The 20,811-nt window shown below is 51.6% G+C and overlaps 1 protein-coding gene across 1 annotated transcript in view; it reads left to right on the top strand.

Moving 5' to 3' along the window:
* Positions 1-7,276, top strand: part of LOC140904195 (uncharacterized) — a 48,308-nt gene extending 41,032 nt beyond the window's left edge. The window contains exon 5 of the mRNA XM_078850900.1: positions 4,301-7,276. Within this exon, the coding sequence (XP_078707026.1) occupies positions 4,301-5,257 (957 nt within the window). The 3' untranslated portion in view covers positions 5,258-7,276. The remainder of the gene's footprint in view (positions 1-4,300) is intronic.
* The last annotated feature ends 13,535 nt before the right edge of the window (positions 7,277-20,811 follow it).

Genomic DNA, 20,811 nt, shown 5'->3' with positions numbered 1-20,811 from the left:
TCACCTACTACAGGACAGGCCTAACAAAGAAAATAACAGAACGCCACCAGCCGTCACCTTCAGCCCCCAACTAAAACCCCTCCAACGCATTATTAAGGATCTACAACCTATCCTGAAGGATGACCCAACACTCTCACAAGTCTTGGGAGACAGGCCAGTCCTTGCCTACAGACAGCCCCGCAACCTGAAGCAAATACTCACCAACAACCACATACCACACAACAGAACCACTAACCCAGGAACTTATCCTTGCAACAAAGCCCGTTGCCAATTGTGCCCACATATCTATTCAGGGGACACCATCACAGGGCCTAATAACATCAGCCACACTATCAGAGGCTCGTTCACCTGCACATCCACCAATGTGATCTATGCCATCATGTGCCAGCAATGCCCCTCTGCCATGTACATTGGTCAAACTGGACAGTCTCTACGTAAAAGAATAAATGGACACAAATCAGATGTCAAGAATTATAACATTCATAAACCAGTCGGAGAACACTTCAATCTCTCTGGTCACGCAATCACAGACATGAAGGTCGCTATCTTAAAACAAAAAAACTTCAAATCCAGACTCCAGCGAGAAACTGCTGAATTGGAATTCATTTGCAAATTGGATACTATTAATTTAGGCTTAAATAGAGACTGGGAGTGGCTAAGTCATTATGCAAGGTAGCCTGTTTCCTCTTGTTTTTTCCTACCCCCCCCCCCAGATGTTCTGGTTTAACTTGGATTTAAACCTGGAGAATGGTCAGTTTAGATGAGCTATTACCAGCAGGAGAGTGAGTTTGTGTGTGTATGGGGGTGGGGGGGATGTGAGAAAACCTTGATCTATGCAGGAAATAGCCCGACTTGATTATGTAAAGAGTTGTCACTTTGGATGGGCTAGCACCAGCAGGAGAGTGAATTTGTGTGGGGGGGTGGAGGGTGAGAAAACCTGGATTTGTGCTGGAAATGGCCCACCTGTTGATCACTTTAGATAAGCTATTACCAGCAGGACAGTGGGGTGGGAGGAGGTATTGTTTCATGATTTCTGTGTGTATATAAAGTCTGCTGCAGTTTCCACGGTAAACATCTGATGAAGTGAGCTGTAGCTCACGAAAGCTCATGCTCAAATAAATTGGTTAGTCTCTAAGGTGCCACAAGTACTCCTTTTCCATTTATTTCTGTTCACCTCCTTGCCCCTCCACCCATGTTCCAAGCTAATAAGCAACACTCTGATCATGACATTTTACCTCTAGCGAGTATAAAATTGCCCACAAGACAAGAGACTACGTCATAGATCATAAAATCAGGTTGGGGTCAACAGGAGTGAGAGTTTGGAGAGTCTTTTCCCCCCTCTCCCCATCTGCAGCAGCCACAAGCTGTCTTCCCTCCAGGCTCCTTGGATTTTTGAACCTGGTCCTCCTGAGTTTGCGTGTCCCAGTTCTTGTTTCTTACATTCTCCTTTTCTGGAAGAATTAGAGGCTGTTGCTCCCAAAATTTTGTGTTTAATTCCCCAGCCTTCTCCACACACTGGGAGAGTTTCATTCTCCCTCCCATTACACCTGAGTCACTAGATTTCCTCATTCCCCAGAATGTGCTTTTGCGATGTCACAGTTCTGGGGTAGCTAAGCCTTTGACCCGCCTCCATGATCTGCTCAAGGAATGCCCTCTCAGGTATCAGGCCTCTAGCCAGCCCTTCTCTATGGGTCGGGACCCACATGCCTCTCCTTTTTGACCAGGGTTTGGGGATTGCAGCTTGTCCTCCACTGTGTTCACTGGACTAACCTCCAGCTCCTGTGCTTTGCTTTCTCTCCAAGGGCAGTGAGCTGTGTGTGTGTGTGTGATAGAGGTGGGTATTTTAGTGATACATGTATGATGCCAATACACACCTCAGTTTCCCTCTGTGATTGGTATTGCTATGATTATAAAGAGCAGGAGACATGAGGTTTTTTGTCATGTAGCTGTCATGGGGTGATATGAATGGGTCACTAAGGACTGGCTGGGACTAACCTACATCAATGGAATACCCGACACAGACAAGGGAATAATTGTCACCTGTCCATGGGAGGATCTCTGCTTGGCTGAGTGAAGCATACATGGACGCGTTATGTTTTTGGGAGCAGGAAGAACTGGGCTCGCAGACACAGGGAGCTCTGCCGGAGCGAAGACTAATGGACAGGCACAGTGAAAAGAAACCAAACTGTTTTCTTCAGCAGCATGGCTCAAGGGCATTGGCCAGTATGGATTATATTGTCTTCTTCGCTTGCCTGTCCTAATCTAAGGGCTTTCCAGTGCTGTGTTTCAGTTGACTAATAAACCCTGCTGTGTTTTAAAAGTCTGCCCAGTGTCACAGCACAAACTTGCTCTGTGCATTGACTAAGGAACAGTCTCTGAAGAGGAGTGTCGTTCAGCTGGACCTGCTGGGAGAGCTCACAGGTTGAAATAGGAGTGTTGAAGCCAGAGGCTTCCCAAGGGCTGTTTAAAAGCCCAGGCATTGCACAGATCCATGACAGTGTGCCTTATGAGGTGCATTGAAGCATTAATGAGGAATAGTCTCTGAAGAGGAGTGTCGTTCAGCTGGACCTGCTGGCAGAGCTCACAGGTTTATACTATATAATATAAATATTATACTTTATAATATAATATATACTTTATAATATTCTCAGCTATACCTTAACCAAGCATTGTACTGAAATTTAACTAACCAATCTGAACATGTTGTAACACAAATCTCTAACCAATTATATCCCATTACCCTAATTAACGTACACCTGGCAAAATTAATTATATAGGAGACAGAAACAATTTGAGAACCAGACTGATTAACAAGGTAAAAGTGGTGGCCATAAAGATAAAACAATACAGAAATGAGGGTTTCACAACCACAACCATTGATAAGTGATTTATTGCCAGACAGGATGCTATCAAACTATGTTTTCTTTAACCATCTTAAGATCTGTTTCTTTATCTGGTGGTGATGGGCACTATCCGGACAGGATCGTGTTCCTAACAGCCCAGTAACACCTTATGTCAGTGTGACTGGTTTGGGATATGAGGATGTGACCCTATGCTTCCCAGCTTATGGCTGCCCCTGCTGCTTAGCCAAAGGCCTTAGCCTAATAATAAGGCCTAAGACTATCCTCGTGAGAGAATGCCCACACACAGGTGGACTGTGATTTTGATTCTTTGTTTTTATACCCCTTTTCAGTAGCTAAGTGATAAAAATACACCTAAGTTCTTAAAGTATAAGCTTTACAGGCAGTCCTGAATACCTATATTCTAACAGTAGGTTCTACCCCCCTTCTGTGTCTGTCTTGTCTATTTAGATGGTAAATTCTTCAGGCCATGGGCCATCTACTATTGTCTATTTGTACTTTGCCTAGAACAATGGGGACCCACTGTTAGTCGCTCCTTAGGCACTAAGGATTTAGAATAATAACTATCCTGCCACTTTGAGCCAAAGAAGATGGCCTTGGAATGTTACTGCTTAAAAATAAGTTGGGATTAAAACCATGGAATATTCTTTGCAACAGGTATCCCACAAATTCCACTGACCTCCCTTGTTTTCTTTCCCTGGAGTAGGGTTTCCAGTTCCCAAACCTGATGTGATCTCGCAGCTGGAACGAGGGGAAGAGCCATGGGTCCCAGACCTCCAGGGCTCTGAGAAAGAAGTGCTCCTGAGAGCTGCCTGCGCAGGTGAGGAATTGGTTAAACCAACTCAAAAACTGTTTGGGAATGCAGGAAACATATGGGATGCCCTACAAAGACCTTGTGAGCTCTCCAACTTCAGGATAGTTCCCTGCAGAATGGAATCATTATGGCAGATGTCACTCATGGCCTCCCACCTATTCTGACTGCCGACTGGCAGCAGGTCCCTCCCCGATCTCGCTTTCCCCTGAGTGTTCTGGGGAGATGCAGACCAAAACTGATCCCTTCTTCTCTCCTCTAGGAAAGGGTTTGGGGAAAATCAGCTCCTGATAGGTTTGATCTCTCCCACACATATTTTGGTTTGTTCATCCCTTTTTCCATTCCTCTCTCTGAGATTTCCTTTCTTTCCGGTGCAGGGAGTGACCTATGGCTGGATTCTCTCTGTCTCCTATCAAGTGATGGGATGTTGAGTGAGAATGAGGAGGAGACACCCCAGCAGGAAGATGCTGAGGAAGTAGAACCACATGGAACGTTATCAGGAAGATCCAAAGGGAATGGTTCCAGGAGTTGTGCACTCCCAGAAAAAGCAAAAGCCTGTGAGGCTCGGCAGAGGCCAGAGGAAAACTTGAGTAGCCACTCAGACCTTATTACATGTGAGAGAATCAACTTGGAAGAGACACGCTACACTTGCCATGAATGTGGGAAAAGCTTAAACCGGAGCTCAGACCTTCTCACACATTGGAGAACCCACTCTGGAGAGAAACCCTACACGTGCTCTGAATGTGGAAAAAGCTTTAGTCAGCGCTCAACCCTTATCACACATTGGAGAACCCACACTGGAGAGAAACCCTACACATGCTCTGAGTGTGGGAAAAGCTTCAATCGGAGCTCAAACCTTATCACACATGAGAGAATCCACACAGGAGAGACGCCCTACACATGCTCTGACTGCGGGAAAAGCTTCAATCAGAGCTCAAACCTTATCAGACATCGTAGAATCCACACAGGAGAGAAGCCCTACACATGCTCTGAGTGTGGGAAAAGCTTTAGTCAGCACTCACACCTTATCTTACATTTTAAAAAGCACACAGGAGAGACGCCCTTCACATACTCTGAGTGTGGGAAAAGCTTTAGTCAGCAATCACAGTTTAGCAGACATCGTAGAATCCAAACAGGAGAGACACCCTACACGTGCTCTGAGTGTGGGAAAACCTTCAGTCGGAGCTCTAAGCTAATTATACATGGGAGAATTCACACGGGTGAGAAACCTTATGGATGCTCTGAGTGTGGGAAATGCTTCATTCAGAGCTCAACCCTCATCATACATCAACGAATCCACACAAGAGAGAGGCCCTACATATGCTCTGAGTGTGGGAAAAGCTTCAGTCGGAGCTCTGACCTGATTACACATCGGAGAATCCACATGCATGAGAAACCTTATGGATGCTCTGAGCGTGGGAAATGCTTCATTCAGAGCTCAACCCTCGTCACACATCCGCGAATCCACACAGGAGAGAGGCCCTACACATGCTCTGAGTGCGGGAAAAGCTTCAAAAACAGCTCATACCTTATTAGACATCAGAAAATCCACGTGAGAGAGAACTGTGACAAATGCCTTGATTAGGGCTGGGCAAAGATTTTTTTTTTAAATCACATTTGCTAATTCTCACATAGTGATCTGTGCACCATCTTCACTGTGGTCTATCAGCTCCCTGAGATCAGTTGCCTGCGTCTGCCTTTTGCAGCTCACCCTTCTTTGGGGTCAGTCCTGTGATCTTTTCAACTGCTTTCCTTTTGAGTCATAGGAATGTGTGTCCCTCTAGCCAGGAACATTCAACAGCTCCCAGATGGGGAGAGAGGTTTGATCCCAACAAGCTTCACTGAGTCAAAAAACTACCCATGCCTTACATCCACTAGGTCTGTACATGGCTTTGGCTCCTCAAGTGCGTGATCTTGGTGTAAAAGGACAATTCTAGTGGTAGAGCAGATGCAGCTCAGGTGCAGTGTTTGGCATTAGCTTTCCCCTTGACCTGACCTAAACTCCATCACTTTTCCTAGTATAAACAAACTCTGAGCATCACAGTTATACTGTTCCCCCATTTCAAAGCAATTGTTAGTCATCAAGTTCCCCCTTCGGGAACAAATGATTTCATTCCCAGTTGCTCTGATGTTGCTTCAGGTTGTGTTGGAGAGCAGATTTTTTTTTCCTCCCTTAAAATATATTGAACTATAATAAAGAAAATATAATATATATATAAAATAATAAAAAAGGAACAGGGCAGGGATAGGGGAAAATGTCATTTCCCCTCTGTAACAACAGATAGGGTCAGTCAGAGGGATTCCCTTATTCCCCATCACCATCCCAATCCCCCCTGTTGTTCAATTGCTTAAGTTAATTTCTTTTCTAAAGGGCTGGGAAGAGGATTCCCTAGTAAAAATGACTTGTAACTAAGCAAAATACCCATGCACTTGGCTCCTAAAGCAGTTGTGGCCCAGGTCCTGCAGGAGGTTGCTCCTGAAGCTATCTCCTTCCTAATCAGATGCATGTTGCCTATTATTTGGGAAATGCAATCCCTATCTAGGTCGGGATGGGAAAAATGGAAGTGACGTTTCTGTTCAGCTCACCCCTGGGAGATCCTGCAAATGTGTAGAAAATGAAATCCATGTTGAATGGGATATACCTGCAGAAAGACACCTATTGTTAATAGATACCTGACATTTGGTGTCTTACAGGGATTCTAAGTAGCACCTAAATTTAGTCCCTAATTTAAGTCTGTGCCACCAGATTAAAGGAATAAAAGGACATATTTCGGGGAGTTATACCTCACTATCGCTACTGATATGTTGTGTGGTTGGTGAAGAATTCTGCACCAGAGAAGTGTAAAATTACTCCAAGGAAGGTCAAGGATTTGACAGGAACTCAGGTAGAAATTGCACGTGCTAGTGGTTGATTTTCACCCCAGAGATGGACGCTATGGTGACCTGTGGCCCAGGTAAACTATTTTTAGAACGCTGCTCCCTAGTTAAGTGGCACTGATCACACTCCTACAGGATGCCATCATTACACTGGGCACAGCTGTCTTTTACCATTTGGATCCAAAGTTTCATGAAGCACAGAAAGAAACAGCTGATTCCTTCAGAGCCATTCCATGCTTATTGGTCCCAATCTGGCTGCCTTGTTGGACAAGAAGCACTTCCATGCTGGGCAAATGATGGTAGCCAATGAGGGAATGTATCGGATTCCCAGTTCAGACTGCAGGATACATGAATGCTAAGTCCAGAATCTGTGGTTTGGTCTCTTAGTTTTGCTGTTAAGTCTAATGCATCTGTATCACTTCTTCTCCTGCTGCTACTTTGAAAGATTAGAAAGTGTGAAAATAGAGCACTGGTGGTTTTTCTCATGATGCGATCTTCCTGCGTAGTGTGAGACCCCTTCCACCCACACTCATGGGAGAAGACCCAGGGAGAAATGAACTCACAGAAATGGAAGGCTCCTAGGTTATTGTAGAATGTGACTTCACACAAAGCTGACTGGGTGGAAATGGGAATTAAGAGAACACTGCCCTATCTGTTTATATTTTGTAATTGGTGAATAAGTTGTTACCAGCGACAATGAAATTAAACATGAAGTAATTTAGTGTAATGGAAGAAGCTGATCATGTGATAACTTTCAGAGTTACAATATAATTCAATTTTCCTTCTTGTTCTCTCCCTGCCCCCTTCTACTACATAGGAAATGATGGCTAATCCTGAAATTAAAACCTCACTCCAAAGGAATTAGAGTGGGGGAATATGTGAGAGAAATAGTATGTATGAGAATAGAGTCCCAGTATAGACTGTAATTATTTCTATTTAAAATGGAATTTATTATAATACATTTTAAAATAAATCTTCCCTGAAGAAGAAAATTACTTGAGGCAAGATGTGGAGCCTTTTACCGAGTTAGAGTGTAACAGCCACAGAGTTCCCCAGGGCTCTTGTTTGCAAAGCAAAGATGTCACATCAGGCAGGAGATGTCGAAATCTACAATGGTGATGGGCATGTGATGGGAGCTTTTCTGCAGGGTGGATTTTTTTTTTTGGTTTCATTTTTTAATTTAAATTTTTCAACGAGTTATTTTTATAGGTGTTGAGCACAACTGTTAAACCCTCAGGCCTGACTTTGGAAACCTCCCCAAAGCTGGCCTTGTGTGTCTTTTATGTTTGATATCTTTGGGGTTCACACATTCACACTACATGCGGTTCACAGCAACAGGTACTTTGAGGAACCTGCTGGGTGAAGCAGGCCTTTTCCAAACTGACATTGGCCCAAAGTCTGCCTCAATTCAGTTGGATTGGGACACGTCTGTATCAAAGGAGTGGTTCACACCTGATTTGTCCAGAGACCTCAGGGGAGGTGTGGTAAGATAGGATAAGTAGGAATCAACAATTTAATAATGTTAAAGGTAAGGGTGACAGACCTTCACCTTGCAGGTTAACAAGCCTGTTCTGTTCGTTCCCTCCGACGCATCTGGCACTGGTCACTCTCATGCAGCACGCTGGGCTAGATGGATCATTGGTCTGACCCAGTATGGCCAGTCTTGCGTTCTTATGTAAGCCATCTAGGGCCTTGTCTACACTGGCAAGTTTCTGCGCAGTAAAGCAGCTTTCTGCGGTGTAAGTCCCAAGGTGTACACACAGCCAAGCCACTTAGTGAGCAGAAACTGTGAAGTTGCAGTGCTGTAAAAATACCACCCCAATGAGAGGCCTAGAGCTTTCTGTGCAAAGGCTACAGCATCGTGGTGCAAGTGTAAACACCCGGGTCGATCACAGCGCTGCGATTGGCCTCCAGGAGGTGTCCCACAATGCCTGTTCTCGCCTCTCTGGTCATCGGTTTGAACTCTACTGCACTGACCGCAGGTGACCAACTGTGAACCCCACACCTTAAATTCCTTGGGAATTTTGAAAATCCCCTTCCTGTTGGCTCAGTGACGCATGCAGTGGTCTCAGTGCATCTTTCCAGATGACCACGCCTGCTCCACGCATCAGGCGATCCCCATCTTGAGGCAATGTTGAGCTGCTGGACCTCATCAGCATTTAGGGAGAGGAGGCTGTCTCCTTCCAGCTGTGCTCCAGCCATAGGAATTATGGTACGTATGGACAGATTTCACGATGCATGAGAGAAAGGGGCCATCACTGGGACACACTGCAATCCAGGGTGAAAGTGAAGGAGCTGTGGAAGGCCTACTCCATGGCGCGGGAGGCAAACCACCACTCTGGTGCTGCACCCATGACCTCCCAGTTCTACAAAGAGCTGGATGTGATACTTTGTGGTGACCCCACCTCCAATGCGAAGTCCAGTGTGAATACTTCGGTGGCTCACTTGCCAGTTGAGAGTGGACTGAGCCAGGAGGAGGAAATCTTGGATGAGGAGGGGGAGGGAGACCCAGAGGCAGATGATGAGTCAGGGGTCAGAGATGCATGCAGAAAGGAGTTCTTCTCTATCCCGGAGGAAGCTAGCCAGTCACAGCTGTTGGAGCTTGGTGAAGTGCAAACAGGAGAGGAGGCCCCTGGTAAGTGACTTCGATTTTGGGAATCCACTGAAGTGAGTTCTTCGGGGCAGGAGGGTTGCAGAAAGCAGGCTTGTGTCTGTATGATGTGTGTACCAGCATATGCCTAGTCTGAGCGGCGGAACAGGGTGATTATTGACTCCCTCGCTTCACTGGAATCTGCCCCAGAGACCTCCATGAATCTCTCCTGAAGATATTGGACAACCCATTGCCACAGCTTTTTTGGCAGAACTGCTTTGTCTCTTCCCCCATCAGGGTAACTTTCCCGTGCAACACTGCCTTCACTGGGAAGGAGTGGGGGAGACAATTGCTTCACACAGGCGAGCTACTTCAGGGCCAGGGTGGACGCCGCAGTCTTGGAGAAGATCCTCCCTTGATTCCCTGCTCACCCTCAGCAGCAAGATATCTTCCATAATGAACACAGCTTGTGGAAAATGTGGGCACAGGAATGATTATAAGGCTCTTTCTACAATGCTGTCTCTGCCCACAGCATTAAGGGGTAAGCAGGGTCTCCCAGGATCACAATGGGTATTTCAACTTCCCCTACAGTGATCTTCTGGTCTGGGAAGAAAGTCCCTGCTTTCAGCTTCCTGAATAGGCCAGTGTCCTGAAAGATACGTGTGTCTTGCCCCTTTCCAGATCAGTCTGCGTTAATGTCCGTGAAACACCCACAGTCATCCACAAGTGCCTGGAGAACCATACAAAAATACCCCTTGTGATTAATGTACTTGGTGGCCAGGTAGTTAGATGCCAGAATTGGAATATGCATGCCATCTATCCCCCTATGGAGGTAGGGAATCATATTTGTGCAGAGTCATCCACAATGTCATGCACGTTGCCCAGAGCCTCAGTCTTTCAGAGCAGGATGCAATTAATTGCCCTGCACACTCGTCAATATGCATCCAATGGTCAACTTTCTGACTCCAAAACTGGTTAGCAACTGTCATAAATATGAAGGGAAAGGTAACCACCTTTCTGTATACAGTGCTATAAAATCCCTCCTGGCCAGAGGCAACATCCTGTTACCTGTAAAGGGTTAAGAAGCTCAGCTAACCTGGCTGGCACTTGACCCAAAGGACCAATAAGGGGAGAAGATACTTTCAAATCTTGGGGGTGGGAGGGTGGAAAGGCTTTTGTTTTGTGCTCTTTGTTTACATTTTGTTCTCACTCGGGACTGAGAGAGGCCAGACAGAAATCCATCTTCTCCAACCCATCCTAATCCAAGTCTCCAATATTGCAATCAGTATAGGTAAGCCAGGCAAAGCGATTAGTTTATCTTTTGTTTTATGTGAATTTTCCCTGTGTTAAGAGGGAGGTTTATTCCTGTTTTCTGTAACTTTCAGGTTTTGCCCAGAGGGGGATCCTCTGTGTTTTGAATCTGAATACCCTGTAAAGTATTTTCCATCCTGATTTTACAGAGATGATTTTTACCTTTCTTTTTTTTCTTTTTTCTTTTTTTAAATAAAATCCTTCTTTTAAGAACCTGCCTGATTTTTCCATTGTTCCAAGATCCACGGGTTTGGGTCTTTGATGATTTTGTAACAAATTGGTTAGGATATTATTCTCAAGCCTCCCCAGGAAAGGGGGTGTAGGGCTTGTGGGGATATTTTGGGGGAAGACATCTCCCAGTGGTCTCTTTCCCTGTTCTTTGTTTAAAACACCTGGTGGTGGCAGCATACTGTTCAAGGACAAGGCAAAGTTTGTACCTTGGGGAAGTTTTTAAGCTAAGCTGGTAAGAATAAGCTTAGGGGGTCTTTCATGTGGGTCCCCACATCTGTACCCTAGAGTTCAGAGTGGGGAAGGAACCCTGACAGCAACCAATTGGTGGGAGTCTGGAGTAGCCAGCTTCCACGGTGCAGTTGCCACGCGCTTCTCCAATGACAGGGCAGCTCTCATTCTCGTGTCCTTGCACTGCAGGGCTGGGGCAGGCTCATCACACAGTCCCGTGAATGTGGCTTTCCTCATCCGAAAGCTCTGCAGCCACGGCTCGTCATCCCAGATGTGCATCACGATGTGATCCCACCACTCTGTGCTTGTTTCCCGAGCCCAAAAGCGGCGTTCCACTGTGGTCAACACCTCCATGAATGCCACAAGGAATCTTTTATCATAGTTACTACGGATGGCAATATCAATGTCTAACTCCTCTACCTTTGTAGTTTAAGGAATAACTCCTCTGCCAGTCGTGACGTGTTAGTAAGTTCGGGATCCATTCCTGCAGAGCGTGCAGTACACAAATCATTGAAAGGTGGCACCAAATGTGGACGGAAGCACAGGGATTGCTGAGATGGGAAGCAATGCATCACGGGGCATTCACGGAGGTGCTGACCACAGTGGAATGCCGCTTTTGGGCTCAGGAAACACCTCCCTCCACCTTCCCACAACTCTTAGCGGCAGAAGAGAAAGAGGTGCTCAGTGGGATAGCCGCCCAGAGTGCACCGCTCCAAGTACCGCTGTAAGTGCCGCAAGTGTGAACACACTATTGCGCAGGCAGCTGACAGTGTGAGTACACAATAGCAGTTTCCCTTTAGTGCTCTTTGAGCTCTGTAAGTCTGCCCGTGTAGATGTAGCCTCAGAGAGACTGACTGCCAGGATCCCAGCACTGATCCCCTCTGGGGAATGAATCACAACGTCGACAGGCTATGCAGCCTTCACTCGTCTCCCTATACCTGAAAAGCCTGCTAGCCCAACGTGCTGGACCATCTATTGCGTTACCTGGTTCCTAAACTGCAACTACGGTTCCTACTCCAGGTGAATCCAAAGACCGAGAGGTGCAGAGATCCAACCCCTTATAATCTTAATAATGTTTTGTTTCTTTTTGTCTTTCTTTTTGAACTTGGAGACCTCCCAGCCTTTCTATTGGGGGGAAGGGTGTGTGTGTGTGTAACACCTCTGAAATCTACAAAGGGAAATATGCTAGGAAGAGTAGTTCCCCAAATCTTAATAGCCTTCAAACTCTGCCCAATGAAATGACTGAATGCATGTTCCTCACCTATGGAAGTATTGCAAGGAATTGAGCTGTGAGATAGATATTGTTCAGCGAGAGCTGTTTGAACTGCTTTTACTAATGTCTCTCTAAGGTCTGTATGTGTTTTGAGGTGAGAGGGCAAGGAGAAGTATTAGCTACAGAATAGTGAAATCTAAGAAGAAAACTAATTAGCTTTGAGGTTGTAGGCTAAATGTAAACAATAATTTGGTTTCGGTATTGAAATATTCAGCTAAATCTGGGTTGCACTGTCTGGGTAAAAATCTCTGATTGGGGTTTTAGCATCACTAAATATGCACCTGCCTTCTTCGGGTTGCTCTCTTAGGGTTTATAAGTGTTGATTTTCTGCTGTATTAATCTGATGGTTTGACTAAATTGATGACTTGATTCCAATGCAATATCCTCGTTAACTCATTGACTTACTGATTTGACCTGAACTTTATCACTGCATTGTTTAACCCTTAGTTGAGTGGTGTCCACAGTCATTTAGCCTTCATGATGGGAGCTCTTGGATTTATTTGTTCATGTTAATAAAGCATGTAACTGGGATATCGAGTCATTTCTTTCAATAAGCAACCAGGGCTGGAACTTGTATTTGTATATTTCCCTTTAATTGAATCTCCCATTTTCTTCATTTTATACTCTTCTAAGTTAAGGAATGTGCAGCAACCAAAATGGACACAAACCTGTTGCTGCCCCATTCTGTGCCCATCCAGCAGGAGTATAGAAGAAACATCTCCTGGAGAAAGGATTGTAACACTGGACTGTAAATACAGAGGCATGTTCCCAAGGTTTGCTGTCTTTCTCAAATCGTGGCATAAGGGTGACACCTGCAGCTGCTTGTAATCACGACTGGCAGGAAGGAGACACCTACGTGCATTCCATTGGGAGGCAGGGGGATCTGGGAGACCCTGGACACTGGGGGATATTTACCCAGAGCACAGGAGCAATCCACTCAGGGGCGATGCAGGAGAAAAGAGCTGGGCACTGCTTTCCCCACTTATTTCTCCTTATCCCCTTTCAGTCTCTTCACTTTCCCTTTCTTTCCCCTCCCCCCACCCTCTGGCAGGGAGACTTGGTCACTTCCCTGCTCCTAGGGGCGCTCACTCTCCCGTAGCTGGATTGGCCCCTGCGAGTGCTAATAGGAGTGAAAGCCTGGGTGTGGGTCAGTCCTGCAGCAGCTCTGGGACACACAGAGGCAGGAGGAGGAGCAGAGATGGGGCTACTTCCCACCTCAGAGAGTCCCTGGCCTGGTGAGTGCGGCAGCTGCAGCCCAGGTTGGGAGCTGAGGGCTGGTAGGAAGGAGGGCAGGAAAAGAGCCGTGGGGCAGATCCCGGAGGCGGGGCTCTGTACGGTACGAGACACTACCGGTGCTGCTGCGGCCCCCGTGGGGCAGGTCCGGGGACAGACTTTCACTGAAGCACTTTCTGGGCCCATCTGAGGTGGGGACTTTCTCCAGCTGGACCCAGTCCCAGGCTCTGCCGCCCCTGGCCAGGAGCTGCAGGCACCAGGGGCCAGAGAGACCCCAGGGCCAGTGCTGAGTGGGCAGGACAGAGACTCCGCACAAAGTCAGGCTAACTTGGAGCTTTGGCCTCTCCCCACTGCTCCTGGGGACTGTCAGTCTCAGGGTCCTGATTTCCTATTGACCCTTCTCCTTTCCTTTTGTACCAGGAACTAGCCAACCAAAAAACCCCACTGAGCTTTAGTAAGGGGCCAACAATCCCCTTATGCAAGCCAGCCCCATGAGGGTCACAGATGTCCAGAGAAAACAGCACAAGCTGGTTCCATGGTGTAACGGTCAGGACTCTGAATCCTGCAATCTGAATTCAAATCTCAGTGGGACCTCCTCTTTGCTTGTGGCAAAGCCCTGGCACTTGAAGTGCTCACCTTCCCTGTCTCCAGCTGTGAAAGAGTGAGTCTTTTCCCTCCAGCTGGGTGACTCTCGCCCACCAGAGCCAGGTCTTCGGTCGGGATGGCGTGACGGGATGGTGGCAGTGGGTTGGGCCTCTAGAACTTGCCACCTTGGCTACTGTTAAGGACAAGTTTGCATATATGACTCCATTTTGGTTTGGGGCCCACCATTGTCTAAAAGCAAACACATCATGTACCAGAAGGAGTGTTTCTTATATACTGCATTCCTGTGAAAACGACCCTTGTCTCCAGCCTGTCTCGATTCCCGGTTTCTGTTCTTTGTTTGTTCCTAACTCCCTGCCTCCTGGCCTTTTGATGTGGGCCTTCCATCCTGATAAGAAAAGTTACTGATGCATTGCTTCAGGGCCATGGTGGGGAGTTGAAGTAACAGTTTAAGCATGGGGAATGTACCTAGCAGGGATAGGTGGTAGATAAGGACAGGGTTTGTCTATTGTTTCTGATGCACAAGGGCAACATGCTTTGCTGAAGGGTATATAATCTTTGTATAACCTGACTAGCAGGGGGACACCACGCTTGAGTGTAATAAACTTAGTATCTTTGGGAACTCTGAAGTTGTGGACTTTGTTCGTGTGCCTCAGCGTAGACTCAAACTGTGCATGACCTATCGGGTATAATTCGCAGCAGTCCTTGTGCGTGACCTATCGGGTATAATTCACAACACTACCGATGTCTGCAATCCTGCAGTTTGACCTGATGGTTGGGATTCTCGCTGCTTCACCTGATGCCCAAAAGTTTGGCCCTTTTGCTTGCTGCCACACTTTTCTTCTTGCCCACCTGGTGCTTAAAAAAGGAGTGCCAGGGCTAGGCTTCCTAGTCTTCCTAGTGGGTGTTTACCACTACAAAAGGTTTTCTCTCCCCCCACCCCACTCTCCTGCTGGTAATAGCTTATCTAAAGTGATCACTCTCCTTACAATGTGTATTATAATCAAGGTGGGCCATTTCGAGCACAAATCCAGGGTTTAACAAGAATGTCTGGGGCGGGGGGGGGGGTAGGAAAAAGCAAGGGGAAAAAGGTTACCTTGCATAATGACTTAGCCACTCCCAGTCTCTATTCAAGCCTAAATTAATTGTATCCAATTTGCAAATGAATTCCAATTCAACAGTTTCTCGCTGGAGTCTGGTTTTGAAGTTTTTCTGTTGTAATATTACAACTTTCATGTCTGTAATCGCGTGACCAGAGAGATTGAAGTGTTCTCCGACTGGTTTATGAATGTTACAATTCTTGACATCTGATTTGTGTCCATTTATTCTTTTACGTAGAGACTGTCCAATTTGACCAATGTACATGGCAGAGGGGCATTGCTGGCACATGATGGCATATATCACATTGGTGGATGTAAAGCTTATGCTCTAATAAATCGGTTAGTCTCTAAGGTGCCACAAGTCCTCCTTTTCTCTTTGAGCCTCTGATAGTGTGGCTGATGTTATTAGGCCCTGTGATGGTGTCCCCTGAATAGATATGTGGGCACAGTTGGCAACGGGCTTGGTTGCAAGGATAGGTTCCTGGGTTAGTGGTTCTGTTGTGTGGTATGTGGTTGCTGGTGAGTATTTGCTTCGGGTTGGGGGGCTGTCTGTAGGCAAGGACTGGCCTGTCTCCCGAGATTTGTGAGAGTGTTGGGTCATCCTTCAGGATAGGTTGTAGATCCTTGATAATGCGTTGGAGGGGTTTTAGTTGGGGGCTGAAGGTGACGGCTAGTGGCGTTCTGTTATTTTCTTTGTTAGGCCTGTCCTGTAGTAGGTGACTTCTGGGAACTCTTCTGGCTCTATCAATCTGTTTCTTCACTTCCGCAGGTGGGTATTGTAGTTGTAAGAATGCTTGATAGAGATCTTGTAGGTGTCTGTCTCTGTCTGAGGGGTTGGAGCAAATGCGGTTGTATTGTATGTAGACAATGGATCGTGTGGTGTGGTCAGGGTGAAAGCTGGAGGCATGTAGGTAGGAATAGTGGTCAGTAGGTTTCCGGTATAGGGTGGTGTTTATGAGACCATCGTTTATTAGCAGTGTAGTGTATAGGAAGTGGATCTCTTGTGTGGACTGGACCAGGCTGAGGTTGATGGTGGGATGGAAATTGTTGAAATCATGGTGGAATTCCTCAAGTGCTTCTTTTCCATGGGTCCAGATGATGAAGATGTCATCAATATAGCGCAAGTAGAGTAGGGGCATTAGGGGACGAGAGCTGAGGAAGCGTTGTTCTAAGTCAGCCATAAAAAAGTTGGCATACTGTGGGGCCATGCGGGTACCCATAGCAATGCCGCTGATTTGAAGGTATTCATTGTTCCCAAATGTAAAATAGTTATGGGTAAGGACAAAGTCACAAAGTTCAGCCACCAGGTTTGCCGTGACATTATTGGGGATACTGTTCTTGATGGCTTGTAGTCCATCTTTGTGTGGAATGTTGGTGTAGAGGGCTTCTACATCCATAGTGGCCAAGATGGTGTTGTTGCATGTACTTCAAGCAAGCAAATACAATTTATTAAAGAGCAATCGATTTTTAAAAATAACGAAAATGGGAAAGGTTAGAGGAAAACACGTAATCTCATTCTGAGGCACAAGCTATCGCAAACAGGAGTCTCTGGAACATAAGGGAAGTTCACAGTCTCTCTCTCACATGTTCCAGGCCTCCTTTCCAGGTCCTGGCTGTGGTGCAGGGATGCCACGGGTCAGCCACTTGCTCTGTCGGTGGCCACATGCCCTCAGGCTCTAGCTGGCGGGACCCTTTTTCCCAGCATCGGCCACCATGTCGGGGTTATGATTCCCTCCCCCCACCAAGTCTGGCCTGCAAGGGCTCTTGACAAGAAAGTTTCTTGGAGGTAATTGGCAATCCTCTGCCAAAGATTACGTGGCAGAGCAGCTTTGTTCCTTCCCCCACTGTGGGGGAAACAACCCTTGCAAAGAGTGTGTGCTCTTTTCCCCATGTGGGGCTCTCCCCCCCGCCAACACTCACAATGCTTTGGGTGTTCACAGAGATGTGTGCCTGGCCAGGATCACTGAGAAAGTGATGGCAATGTTGCTAATGTTGTGTTTAACAGAAATGTTTCAGTGCTGTGCATGAATTTAACAATCCCGCTTCTGTTCATTGTCCCCTGTGCTTTAGCAGATGTGGTCTTCAGGAACACCCCACGCACCTTGGCCGAGCTTCTCCGCCAGATGAGAAAGCGCTCAAGATGCAGAACAGACGACATGTTCCGGGAGGTCATGCAGTGTTCCAGTGCAGAGAAAAGGAAACAAAAGCAGTGCTGGGAAGCCGAACGGCAGGACAGAAAAGAGAATCATGCCTTTGTTAAGAATACTACTGAGCGGATAATTAAAGTAATGGAGGAGCAAACGCAGATGCTGAAGTCCTTAATAGAGCTGCAGCATCAGCAGATCAGCGCTCCACCTTCACTGCAACACATTCAGAACTCTTTCCCCTGCCCCCCCAACTCTGCCCACACATTCCTTTCCACCTTTCGTGACTTCTCACTTTCCCCTTCACTCTACCCCCTCGGGCAACTTTCACAGCGAGAGCTGGACCCACACACAGCTGTGAGAGTCTGGCCTTCCCTGGTTCCTCCTTTCCTGCCAAGCAACTGTACGTTCGTGTGTGCTGTTTCTTGTGCAATGAAAGCAAACTTCTATAATGGTAAATCCTCTTTATTTTTTTCCCTATACGGTGAGATAGCAGGAAGTGCCAATACATTCACAGGCATTTGAATCACTTTATTACAGGAAGCGAAGGCCCCAAATGTCACCATTGCCCCCAAGGAAAACAACATGGCACGTAACATCGAACCAACTCAGAAAGAGATATATGTTACTGGAGGTCATTGTCAAAGTGCTGCCTCAAAGCCGCCCTAATTCGAATAGCTCCCCTCTGGGCTCCTCTGACAGCCCTGGTATCTGGCTGCTCAAAATCAGTGCCCAAGCGGTCTGCCTCAGCACTCCACCCACGAGCAAACCTTTCACCGGGGGCGGGGCCGGGGGGCGGTTGGACCCGGGGGCGGGGCTAGGAGGACGGTTGGAGGCGGGGGCGGGGCCGGGGGGGCGGTTGGACGCGGGGGCGGGGCAAGGAGGACGGTTGGAGGCGGGGGCGGGGCCCGGGGGGACGGTTGGACGCGGGGGCGGGGCTAGGAGGACGGTTGGACCCGGGGGCGGGGCCGCGGGGGCGGTTGGACCCGGGGGCGGGGCGGGGGGACGGTTGGACGCGGGGGCGGGGCCGGGGGGCGGTTGGACCCGGGGGCGGGGCCGGGGGGACGGTTGGACCCGGGGGCGGGGCCGCGGGGGCGGTTGGATGCGGGGGCGGGGCCGGGGGGGCGGTTGGACCCGGGGGCGGGGCTAGGAGGACGGTTGGACGCGGGGGCGGGGCCGAGGGGGCGGTTGGACGCGGGGGCGGGGCTAGGAGGACGGTTGGACGCGGGGGCGGGGCCGGGGGGCGGTTGGACCCGGGGGCGGGGCTAGGAGGACGGTTGGACCCGGGGGCGGGGCCGGGGGGCGGTTGGATCCGGGGGCGGGGCTAGGAGGACGGTTGGGCGCGGGGGCGGGGCCGGGGGGACGGTTGGACGCGGGGGCGGGGCTAGGAGGACGGTTGGACGCGGGGGCGGGGCCGGGGGGGCGGTTGGACCCGGGGGCGCGGCTAGGAGGACGGTTGGAGGCGGGGGCGGGGCTAGGAGGACGGTTGGAGGCGGGGGCGGGGCTAGGAGGACGGTTGGAGGCGGGGGCGGGGCCGGGGGGGCGGTTGGACCCGGGGGCGCGGCTAGGAGGACGGTTGGACGCGGGGGCGGGGCTAGGAGGACGGTTGGACGCGGGGGCGGGGCTAGGAGGACGGTTGGAGGCGGGGGCGGGGCCGGGGGGACGGTTGGACGCGGGGGCGGGGCCGAGGGGGCGGTTGGACGCGGGGGCGGGGCTAGGAGGACGGTTGGACCCGGGGGCGGGGCTAGGAGGACGGTTGGACCCGGGGGCGGGGCCGGGGGGCGGTTGGACGCGGGGGCGGGGCTAGGAGGACGGTTGGAGGCGGGGGCGGGGCCGGGGGGGCGGTTGGACGCGGGGGCGGGGCCCGGGGGGACGGTTGGACGCGGGGGCGGGGCTAGGAGGACGGTTGGACCCGGGGGCGGGGCCGCGGGGGCGGTTGGACCCGGGGGCGGGGCCGGGGGGACGGTTGGACGCGGGGGCGGGGCCGGGGGGCGGTTGGACCCGGGGGCGGGGCCGGGGGGACGGTTGGACCCGGGGGCGGGGCCGCGGGGGCGGTTGGACGCGGGGGCGGGGCCGGGGGGGCGGTTGGACCCGGGGGCGTGGCCGAGCGGGCCGGTTGGAGGCGGGTGCGGGGCTAGGAGGACGGTTGGACCCGGGGGCGGGGCCGCGGGGGCGGTTGGACCCGGGGGCGGGGCCGGGGGGCGGTTGGACCCGGGGGCGGGGCTAGGAGGACGGTTGGACCCGGGGGCGGGGCCGCGGGGGCGGTTGGACCCGGGGGCGGGGCCGGGGGGACGGTTGGACGCGGGGGCGGGGGCGGGGGGGCGGTTGGACGCGGGAGCGGGGCTAGGAGGACGGTTGGACGCGGGGGCGGGGCTAGGAGGACGGTTGGAAGCGGGGGCGGGGCCGGGGGGCGGTTGGACGCGGGGGCGGGGCTAGGAGGACGGTTGGACCCGGGGGCGGGGCCGGGGGGCGGTTGGATCCGGGGGCGGGGCTAGGAGGACGGTTGGAGGCGGGGGCGGGGCCGGGGGGACGGTTGGACGCGGGGGCGGGGCTAGGAGGACGGTTGGACGCGGGGGCGGGGCTAGGAGGACGGCTGGACGCGGGGGCGGGGCCGGGGGGCGGTTGGACGCGGGGGCGGGGCCGGGGGGGCGGTTGGACCCGGGGGCGTGGCCGAGCGGGCCGGTTGGAGGCGGGTGCGGGGCTAGGAGGACGGTTGGACGCGGGGACGGGGCCAGGAGGACGTTTGGACGCGGGGGCGGGGGCGGGGCCGGGGGGCGGTTGGACCCGGGGGCGGGGCTAGGAGGACGGTTGGACGCGGGGGCGGGGCCCGGGGGGACGGTTGGACGCGGGGGCGGGGCCGGGGGGGCGGTTGGATGCGGGGGCGGGGCCGGGGGGCGGTTGGACCCGGGGCCGGGGTCGGGGGGACGGTTGGACGCGGGGGCGGGGCTAGGAGGACGGTTGGGCGCGGGGGCGGGGGCGGGGCCGGGGGGCGGTTGGACGCGGGGGCGGGGCTAGGAGGACGGTTGGACGCGGGGGCGGGGCTAGGAGGACGGTCGGACGCGGGGGCGGGGCCGGGGGGGCGGTTGGACGCGGGGGCGGGGCTAGGAGGACGGTTGGACGCGGGGGCGGGGCCGGGGGGCGGTTGGACCCGGGGGCGGGGCCGGGGGGCGGTTGGACGCGGGGGCGGGGCTAGGAGGACGGTTGGACGCGGGGGCGGGGCCGGGGGGCGGTTGGACGCGGGGGCGGGGCTAGGAGGACGGTCGGACGCGGGGGCGGGGCCGGGGGGGCGGTTGGTCCCGGGGGCGGGGCCGTGGGGGCGGTTGGACGCGGGGGCGGGGCTAGGAGGACGGTTGGACGCGGGGGCGGGGCCGGGGGGCGGTTGGACCCGGGGGCGGGGCCGGGGGGGCGGTTGGTCCCGGGGGCGGGGCCGGGGGGGTGGTTAGACCCGGGGGCGGGGCCGCGGGGCGGTTGGACGCGGGGGCGGGGCTAGGAGGACGGTTGGACCCGGGGGCGGGGCTAGGAGGACAGTTGGACCGGGGGGCGGTTGGA

The sequence above is a fragment of the Lepidochelys kempii genome, chromosome 28 (assembly GCF_965140285.1).
Source record: "Lepidochelys kempii isolate rLepKem1 chromosome 28, rLepKem1.hap1, whole genome shotgun sequence".
Classification (NCBI taxonomy): Eukaryota; Metazoa; Chordata; order Testudines; family Cheloniidae; genus Lepidochelys; species Lepidochelys kempii.
Note: the sequence above shows the minus strand (reverse complement) of the source record. Positions and strands in the feature narration are given on the sequence as shown.